General features: G+C 41.8%; 1 protein-coding gene across 1 annotated transcript; it reads left to right on the top strand.

Annotated features, from left to right (window-relative positions):
* The first annotated feature begins 9118 nt into the window (after window positions 1–9118).
* On the top strand, window positions 9119–10090 carry LOC124097331 (olfactory receptor 1L3-like). The gene has a single exon (XM_046451766.2). The coding sequence runs from the start codon at window positions 9119–9121 to the stop codon at window positions 10088–10090; it is 972 nt and encodes a 323-aa protein (XP_046307722.2).
* The last annotated feature ends 339 nt before the right edge of the window (window positions 10091–10429 follow it).

Below are 10429 nucleotides of genomic sequence, written 5' to 3' on the forward strand. Positions count from 1 at the left end.
GAGTTCCGGCTCCCGGAACTTCCCTGGCCCGGGGCTAGGAGCCCGCGGAAACTGCTTCTCGGTCCGGGTCCTGCTGAGGGCCGGTCAGGACTCACCCGTTGCTTTGGTTGCCCGGCAAGGGGAACGAAATGCTGCCATTCACATAGGATACCAACATGGCAGAGATCTGATGTCATCAGAAAGCGGCGGAGGAGAGAACTTCATCAATACCAGCGGTGACATAAACAGTTGGTCTCCTGGTAGGGGGGGTGAGGCACAGACACCCGAGTCTCCTCAATTTGTCGTGGAGCCAGAGGGGAGGAGCCGGGCCGCCGCCAGCGCCCGGAACAGGCCCAGTGGCTCGCCAGCGTGGTGACCGCGTGACACCAATTGGAGAGGGGGCGGAGCAGAGCCTCCACGCGCACCCGCAAGGTGGGCAGACCCGTGACCCAGTGGTACATGGGCGTGGTAGGAGGGGCAGGGCAGAGCCGCTGTTCGCGCTTGCAAGGTAAACAGACCTGTGACAGCCTGGCGGGTCAGGCCCAGTGGCCTGCCAGTGTGGTACACACGTCACCCCAACTGGAGTAGGGGCAGAGCAGATCCTTCCCCCATGCCCGGATCAGGCCCTGCCGGTGTGGTGGTCACGTGACCCCAATTGGAGTGGGGGGCGGAGCGGAACCGCCACCCGTGCCCGCAGGGTGAGCAGACCTGTGACCAACCTGCAGATCAGGCCCAGGGGTCCGCAAGCATGGTAGGAGGGGCAGGGCAGATCCGCCGCCCGCGCCTCCAAGGTAGGCAGACCTGCAGCAGACCGGCGGATCAGGCCCGGGAGCCTGCCGTCGTGGTACACACACCACCCTAATTGGAGTAGGGGCAGAGCAGAGTCGCCGCCCGTGCCAGGAACAGGCCCAGCGTCCTGCAGGCGGGGTAGTCACGACACCCCAATTGGAGTAGGGGCAGAGCAGAGCCTCCACCCGTGCACGAAGGTGGGCAGATCTGCGACCGACCAGCGGGACAGGCCCAGTGGCCTGCTGGTATGACAGACACGTCACCCCATTTGGAGTAGGGGCACAGTAGAGCTGCCGCCCGTGCCTGCAGGGTAGGCAAACCTGCAACCGACCTGCGGATCAGGCCCGGTGGCCTGCCGGCGTGGTACACTCATCACCCCAATTGGAGTAGGGGCAGAACAGAGCTGCCGCCAGCGCCCAGAACAGGCCCAGTGACCTGCCGGCATGGTAGCCATGACACCCCAATTGGAATAAGGAGAGAGCAGAGCCGCCGCCCGCGCCTGCAGGAAAGATACGCAAGCAGTATGAAAAGACAAGGAAAGAAAGGACCACAAGCAATGCAGGTCAACGCAACTTTAGAAGAGGTAACAGCTGCAGCAGATGGAATGTCAGATAAAGAATTCAGGATATACATGCTTCAGATGATCTGGAGTATCAAGGAAGACATTAAACAGCAAAATCAGACAATGAAAGATCACTTCGACAATGAATTACGCAAACAAATCCAGGAAGCAAAGGATCAACTATACAGGGAGATAGAGGTTATAAAAAACAAACAAACAGAAATCCTAGAAATGCAGGAAGCAATAAACCAACTTAAAAACTCAATGGAGAATACTACCAGCAGAGTAGAACACTTAGAAGATAGAACATCAGACAATGAAGACAAAGTATTTCAACTGGAAAAGAACATAGACAGCTCAGCAAGACTGTTAAGAAACCATGAGCAGAACATCCAAGAAATATGGGATAACATTAAGAGACCAAACTTAAGAGTCATTGGGATACAGGAAGGTACAGAGCTACAAACCAAAGGAATGAGCAGTCTATTCAATGAAATAATACAAGAAAACTTCCCAGACTTGAAGAATGAGACAGAATCCCAAATCCTAGAAGCCTACAGGACGCCGAATGTGCAAAATCATAAGAGATCCACACCTAGACACATTATAATGAAGATGCCCAACATACAGAATAAGGAGAGAATTTTAAAAGCTACAAGAGAAAGGAAGCAGATTACATTTAGGGGTAAGCCAATCAGGATAACAGCTGATCTTTCAACACAGACTCTGAAAGTTAGAAGATCCTGGAATAACATATTTCAAACACTGAAAGAAAATGGGTTCCAACCAAGAATTGTGTATCCAGCGAAATTAAGCTTCAGGATGAAAGATGAAATTAAAACCTTCCACGATAAACAAAAGTTTAAAGAATTTGCAGCTAGAAAACCATCTCTTCAAAACATCCTCGCCAAAGCATTACAGGAAGAGGAAATGGAAAATAACAATGAAAACCAACAGTGGGAGGTAGGACAGTAAAGGGGGGCGGGAATAATCAAAGAGGAAAACAAACCATGTTTAGTAACAGAAATAAACAAATATGGCTGGAAGAACAACCCATATCTCAATAATAACCCTAAATGTTAATGGCTTAAACTCACCAATTAAGAGACACAGGCTAGTAGAATGGATCACAAAACAAGACCCAACAATATGCTGCCTACAGGAGACGCATTTCATAGGAAAAGACATACATAGGCTGAAGGTGAAAGGTTGGGAAAAATCATATCACTCGTATGGACTTAAAAAACAAGCAGGAGTGTCCATACTCATATCAAATAAAATAGATTTCAAGCCAAAGTTAATCAAAATGGATAAAGAGGGACACTACATACTGCTTAAGGGAACCATACACCAACAAGACATAACAATCATAAATATTTATGCCCCAAACAATGGTGCAGCTATGTTCGTCAAACAAACTCTTCTTAAGTTCAAGAGTCTAATAGACCACCACACCATAATCATGGGAGACTTCAACACACCTCTCTCGCCACTGGACAGATCTTCCAAACAAAAGTTGAATAAGGAAACTATAGAACTCAATAACACTATTAATAACCTAGACCTAATTGACATATATAGAGTATACCACCCAACATCAAGCAGTTACACTTTTTTCTCAGCAGCACATGGATCCTTCTCAAAAATAGATCATATATTATGTCACAGGGCAACTCTTAGACAATATAAAGGAGTAGAGATAATACCATGCATCTTATCTGATCATAATGGAATGAAACTGAAAATCAACGATAAAAGAAGGAAGGAAAAAGCATACATCACTTGGAGAATGAACAATAGGTTACTGAATGATCAATGGGTTATAGAAGACATCAAGAAGGAAATTAAAAAATTCTTAGAGATAAATGAAAACACAGACACAACATATCGGAATCTATGGGACACATTGAAAGCAGTTCTAAGAGGAAAATTCATTGCTTGGAGTTCATTCCTTAAAAAAAGAAAAAACCAACAAATAAATGATCTCATACTTCATCTCAAAATCCTTGAAAAAGAAGAGCAAAACAACAGCAAAAGAAGTAGAAGGCAAGAAATAATTAAAATCAGAGCTGAAATTAATGAAATCGAAACAAAAGAAACAATTGAAAAAATTGACAAAACTAAAAGTTGGTTCTTTGAAAAAATAAACAAAATCGACAGACCCTTAGCCATGCTAGCGAAGAGAAGAAGAGAGAGAACTCAAATTACTAGCATACAGGATGAAAAAGGCAATATCACAACAGACACTTCAGAAATACAGAAGATAATCAAAAACTATTTTGAATCCTTATACTCCAATAAATTAGAAGATAGTGAAGGCATAGATAAATTTCTTAAGTCATATGATCTGCCCAGATTGAGTCAGGAGGATATAGAAAACCTAAACAGACCAATATCAATTGAGGAAATAGAAGAAACCATAAAAAGACTACCAACTAAGAAAAGCCCAGGTCCGGATGGGTATACAGCAGAATTTTACAAAACCTTTAAAGAAGAACTAATACCAATACTTTTCAAGCTACTTCAGGAAATAGAAAAGGAGGGAGAACTTCCAAATTCATTCTATGAGGCCAACATCACCCTGATACCTAAACCAGACAAAGACACTTCAAAGAAAGAAAACTACAGACCAATATCTCTAATGAACCTAGATGCAAAAATCCTCAATAAAATTCTGGCGAATCGGATACAAAAACATATCAAAAAAATTGTACACCATGATCAAGTAGGATTCATCCCTGGGATGCAAGGCTGGTTCAATGTACGGAAATCAATAAATGTTATTCACCACATCAATAGACTTAAAAATGAGAACCATATGATCATCTTGATAGATGCGGAAAAAGCATTCGACAAAGTACAGCATCCCTTTATGTTCAAAACTCTAGAAAAACTAGGGATAACAGGAACATACCTCAATATTGTAAAAGCAATCTATGCTAAGCCTCAGGCTAGCATCATTCTGAATGGAGAAAAACTGAAGGCATTCCCTCTAAAATCTGGAACAAGACAGGGATGCCCTCTCTCTCCACTTCTCTTCAACATAGTTCTCGAAACACTGGCCAGAGCAATTAGACAGACGAAAGAAATTAAAGGCATAAAAATAGGAAAAGAAGAACTTAAATTATCACTATTTGCAGATGATATGATTCTATACCTAGCAGACCCAAAAGGCTCTACAAAGAAACTATTAGAGCTAATAAATGAATTCAGCAAAGTGGCAGGATATAAAATCAACACGCATAAATCAAAGGCATTCCTGTATATCAGTGACAAATCCTCTGAAATGGAAATGAGGACAACCACTCCATTCACAATATCTTCAAAAAAAATAAAATACTTGGGAATCAACCTAACAAAAGAGGTGAAAGACCTATACAATGAAAACTACAGAACCCTAAAGAGAGAAATAGAAGAAGATCTTAGAAGATGGAAAAATATACCCTGTTCATGGATAGGCAGAACTAACATCATCAAAATGGCGATATTACCAAAAGTTCTCTATAGGTTTAACGCAATGCCAATCAAAATCCCAACAGCATTTCTTGTAGAAATAGAGAAAGCAATCATGAAATTCATATGGAAAAATAAAAGACCCAGAATAGCAAAAACAATGCTAAGCAGGAAGTGTGAATCAGGTGGTACAGCGATACCAGACTTCAAACTATACTACAGAGCAATAGTAACAAAAACAGCATGGTACTGGTACCAAAACAGGCGGGTGGACCAATGGTACAGAATAGAGGACACAGAAACCAATCCACAAAATTACAACTATCTTATATTTGATAAAGGGGCTAAAAGCATGCAATGGAGGAAGGATAGCATCTTCAACAAATGGTGCTGGGAAAACTGGAAATCCATATGCAACAAAATGAAACTGAACCCCTTTCTCTCGCCATGCACAAAAGTGAATTCAAAATGGATCAAGGAGCTTGATATCAAATCAGAGACGCGCCGTCTGATAGAAGAAAAAGTTGGCTACGATCTACAGTCGGTGGGGTCGGGCTCCAAATTCCTCAATAGGACACCCATAGCACAAAAGTTAATAACTAGAATCAACAAATGGGACTTACTCAAACTAAAAAGTTTTTGCTCATCAAAAGAAACAATAAGAGAGGTAAATAGGGAGCCTACACCCTGGGAACAAATCTTTACTCCTCACACTTCAGATAGAGCCCTAATATCCAGAGTATACAAAGAACTCAAAAAATTAGACAATAAGAGAACAAACAACCCAATCAACAAATGGGCCAAGGACATGAACAGACACTTCTCAGAGGAGGACATACAGTCAATCAACAAGTACATGAAAAAATGCTCAACATCTCTAGCTGTCAGAGAAATGCAAATCAAAACCACCCTAAGATACCATCTCACTCCAGTAAGATTGGCAGCCATTAGGAAGTCAAACAACAACAAGTGCTGGCGAGGATGTGGGGAAAAGGGTACACTTGTACATTGCTGGTGGGACTGCAGATTGGTGCAGCCAATTTGGAAAGCAGTATGGAGATTTCTTGGAAAGCTGGGAATGGAGCCACCATTTGACCCAGCTATTCCCCTTCTTGGTCTATTCCCTAAAGACCTAAAAAGAGCATGCTACAGGGACACTGCTACATCGATGTTCATAGCAGCACAGTTCACAATAGCAAGACTGTGGAACCAACCTAGATGCCCTTCAATAGACGAATGGATAAAAAAAATGTGGCATTTATACACAATGGAGTATTACTCTGCATTAAAAAATGACAAAATCATAGAATTTACAGGGAAATGGATGGCATTAGAGCAGATTATGCTAAGTGAAGCTAGCCAATCCCTAAAAAACAAATGCCAAATGTCTTCTTTGATATAAGGAGAGTAACTAAGATCAGAGTAGGGACGAAGAGCAGGAGAAGAAGATTAACATTTAACAGGGATGAGAGGTGGGAGGGAAAGGGAGAGAGAAGGGAAATTGCATGGTAATGGAAGGAGACCCTCAGGGTTATACAGTGGAGGGGGTAGAGAGAGAGGAGGGGAGGGGAGGGGAGAGGTGGGGAGGGGGGAGGGGGGAGGATGGGAAAGGCATCGGAGCACAACAGACACTAGTATGGCAATATGTAAATCAATGGATGTGTAACTGATGTGATTCTGCAATCTGTGTATGGGGTGAAGGTGGGAGTTCATAACCCACTTGAATCAAAGTGTGGAATATGATATGTCAAGAAATTTGTAATGTTTTGAACAACCCACAATAAAAAATTAAAAAAAAATAAAATAAAATAAAATAAATCAATAATTGACAGGAAATAGGCACTGTGCAGCACGGCATTGTGGGAACCCTGATATGTGGGTTCTGTGTGCTTCCATGAATCAAGGCGAGTAAAAGACCTGAAGCCAGTGGCTTTCCCTGATGGTGGTAGTAAAGGATGAGAATTAAACATCTGAGCAGTGTACTTGGATAATGTGTAACGAGGGAAGGGTGGCATAAGATTGGGTTCAAAGTTCATGACACTACCATTAGTTAAGAGGAGAGAGTCACAAGGTCACACCTACTAACCTAGTGGCTATATCCAAACTTGGGAGGGCTGGAACAGAAGGTACTTAGGTAATTGTCCTTTGGAGAAATGAAGTCACTAAAAAGGAAGCCCAATCTACATTTTATAGTTTCAAGGGGGAAATTGGATCCAAATATCAGTGCCTGGTTTTGTCATAGTGTTACTTGGGGTATCTCCCAGGTAAGCCCTTGGAGGGCTTCAAGAACTAGAACAGAAATTCACTGTCTATCTTGGATATTTACACTAAGCTAAGCAGAGATTGTGCCATAACTGGAAGTTCCAAGAGCAGGATGCGTGGCCACATGGGGAGGAAGAATACTTGTAATTCCTCTGGATCCTTGGAGAAATTCTGCACACAGTTAATGAGAATTTGTTTTATTACTCTCTCACCCATAACACTCCAGATACTTAGTGGTACCATCTCAGAAGACACTCTCAGGAGGGACGCAGGGACCATGAGTATTTACATCTTGTGAATGATGGTAAGAACCCAGGGAAGGGAGTTTTGGGACTCAAGAAGCACTAGGAGATTTTCCTCAACAAGGTTCCTTTTCTGCATGCTGTTTGTTGACACGGATTTGTTCTCTTTTTGACTCATCATTCCATGGAGCAGAAGTGAAGAGAATGGAATGAATACATGAGATAAGACATCCTTTCCAGGTAAGAAATCATTTTTTGAGAATACTGGTGAGAAGGTGGAAATGTCTGATCTCAGAGAGATAATTAGTCATCAGTGGACACCCAATAAGAGAGCTAACTTAGGTCCATCCTAATGTAGATATTTTATATATATAAAGTTCAATCTTCTTTTAACGCAGTCTACTTCTGAGTCACATTCCCCTGACTCAGGATATGAATTTTCAACTGAAGAGCAGGTGAATTTGAGAGAGAATGTCCCACACAAGTTCACTCCCTCCCCCTCGCTTTCTCTTCTCTCATCTTTCTTTTCATCATAGCTGTTTACATTCATTTCAATGTTCTTTAGGTGGCTCTTGCTCCATTGCAAATGATGTGGAAAGAAACAGCTAAATTAGAAAGAAAAATTTATTTATCTGTACAGGTATATAGCTGAGTGGTACAGTGCTGTCTCACATGTGCATGTCCCTGGGTTTGATCCCAAGCACCAGTAAAAATTAAAAGATTGTTTAATTACAAACTACAAACTAGGTGAGATCACTGCCATCTCCTTATTATCAAGATGTGAGTTATACACTGCTAATCATCAATGAGAAGATGACATGAAGCTCACTTCATAGTCTGCATCTGTAGTTCCTACAGTTATTAGCCACAGGGTCCTCTCTCTCTACCCCTGCCCCCCCCCCCGCCTCCTCTCTCTCTTTCCCTTGCATATGGAGCCAGCAAATGTGCCTATCAACAAATGAATGAATAAAGAAAGTGTGCTATATATACACAATAGTTTTACTCAGCCTTAAAGAAAAGAGAAAGTATGGAGAATACTGGTAAATAGATGGAACTGAAGAACACCATGCTAAGTGAAATAAGCCAGACGCAAAAAGTCAAGATCAAACTTTTCTCTCAATGTGGAAGCTAAACCAAACTAAGGAGGGTAAGACAGGGAGCATGCCATGAAAGTAAAAGGGAAATCAGAAGAAGTGAATTGAGAGAGACAGAGAGAGAGAGGAGGATGAAAAAAAGGAAGAAATAGTGGAATGAAATTGACTAAACTGGGGCTGGGGATATAGTTCAATTGGTAGTGGGCTTGCCTCACATGCACAAGGCCATTCAATCCCTATCACCACAAAAAAAAAAGAAAAGAAAAGAAAAAGAAATTGACTAAACCATGTTATGTACATGTATAAACATACCTCAATGAATTTCACCTTTCTGTGTATCTATAAAGCACTAATTAAAAAAAAAAAAAAAGCTATAAATAAATAGAAGGAAGACCAATGGAGTAAAGGAAGGGGAACAGGGTGGGGGAGGAGGAGAGAGGAAGGGGAAGTTCTGGGAACTGAATTGGAGCAAATCATATTCCATACTTGTATAATTATGTCAAAAATAAACCCCAATATTATACATAACTATAATGAAATAATAATAACAAAATTTTAAAAGTAAGCGATTCAGCTTCGATTTTGCCATACTCAGAGGGAAATAAATGAACACCAGAGTAAACACTCCATTAATAATTGTTCAGTATAAGTACAAGTTGGGGAGATGCTCATCACAGATGACATAAGAACCATTAATTGACAATGTTTCCGTCTGTAGGTATATACAAGCCTGTGGAATGTCCAACCTGACAAGAGTCTCCGAATTCATCCTCTTGGGACTCTCTTCTCGGCCTGAGGATCAGAAACCACTCTTTGCCCTCTTTCTTATCCTATACCTGGTCACCCTGCTGGGAAATATGCTCATCATCTTGGCTATCCGCTCTGATCCTCAACTCCAAAACCCTATGTATTTCTTCCTAAGCATTTTGTCCTTTGCTGATATTTGCTACACAACCGTTATAGTTCCCAAGATGCTGGTGAACTTCTTATCAGAGAAAAAGACCATTTCCTATGCTGGATGTCTGGCACAGATGTACTTCTTCCTGGTCTTCAGCAACATGGACAGTTACCTCCTGGCAGCCATGGCCATTGATCGCTATGTAGCCATCTGCAATCCCTTCCATTATGTCACTGTTATGAACCACAGGCGCTATGTCCTGCTGCTGGCCTTTTCGGTTGCTTTCTCCTATCTCCACTCCCTCCTGCATGTCCTCCTGGTGAATCAGCTCAACTTCTGTGCATCAAATGTTATCCATCACTTCTTTTGTGATGTCAACCCTGTTTTGAAACTGTCCTGCTCTTCTACCTTTGTTAATGAAGTTGTGGCCATGACGGAAGGGATGGCCTCTGTGATGGCTCCATTTGTGTGTATCATCATCTCATACCTGAGAATCCTCATTGCTATTTTCAAGATTCCCTCTGCTGCTGGAAAACGCAAAGCCTTCTCCACCTGCAGCTCCCATCTCACTGTGGTGACTCTGTTTTATGGGAGTATTAGCTTTGTCTATTTTCATCCCTTGTCAAGCTATACTGTCAAGGACCGAATAGCAACAATCAACTACACAGTATTGACATCAGTGTTAAACCCGTTCATCTACAGTTTAAGAAACAAAGACATGAAAAGGGGCTTAAAGAAATTGATAAGCAAGATTAACTACCAAGTGGATAGGTTTTGTTTTGCAAAGGCCAATAAAATCCATGTACCCTGATTGCAAGGTGTGTGTATGTGTTAGTATGTGCATGTGTATGTGTGTGTGTTTGTATGTGTATGTGCATACACATGCATGTACATGTATCTGATGTAAATCTGTTGTGGAGAAACACTCATCAATTGCAGTTGTACCTAGTAGTTTTCTACCTGTGTTCTCTGTCACCCATGATTGTGGTTAGGATGTCTTGTTCCTATAGTCCTATTATAGACTCACTTCATAATAGCTCTCCATCCCAGAAAGTCACATTTCCTTCACTCATTCCATATTTCCTTGGATCCTTTCATATTTCTCTCCACTAATTCAGCCATATTTGGTCATTTAACATAAAAGAGAGTT

This window comes from Marmota monax, unplaced genomic scaffold (genome assembly GCF_021218885.2).
Source record: "Marmota monax isolate L192 unplaced genomic scaffold, Marmota_monax_Labrador192_F-V1.1 WCK01_AAM20220418_F8-fsc00020, whole genome shotgun sequence".
Classification (NCBI taxonomy): domain Eukaryota; kingdom Metazoa; phylum Chordata; class Mammalia; order Rodentia; family Sciuridae; genus Marmota; species Marmota monax.

Excerpts from the sequence above, each read along its gene's own strand:
- LOC124097331 (XM_046451766.2), top strand. The coding sequence starts at position 9,119 with ATGTCCAACCTGACAAGAGTCTCCGAATTCATCCTCTTGGGACTCTCT.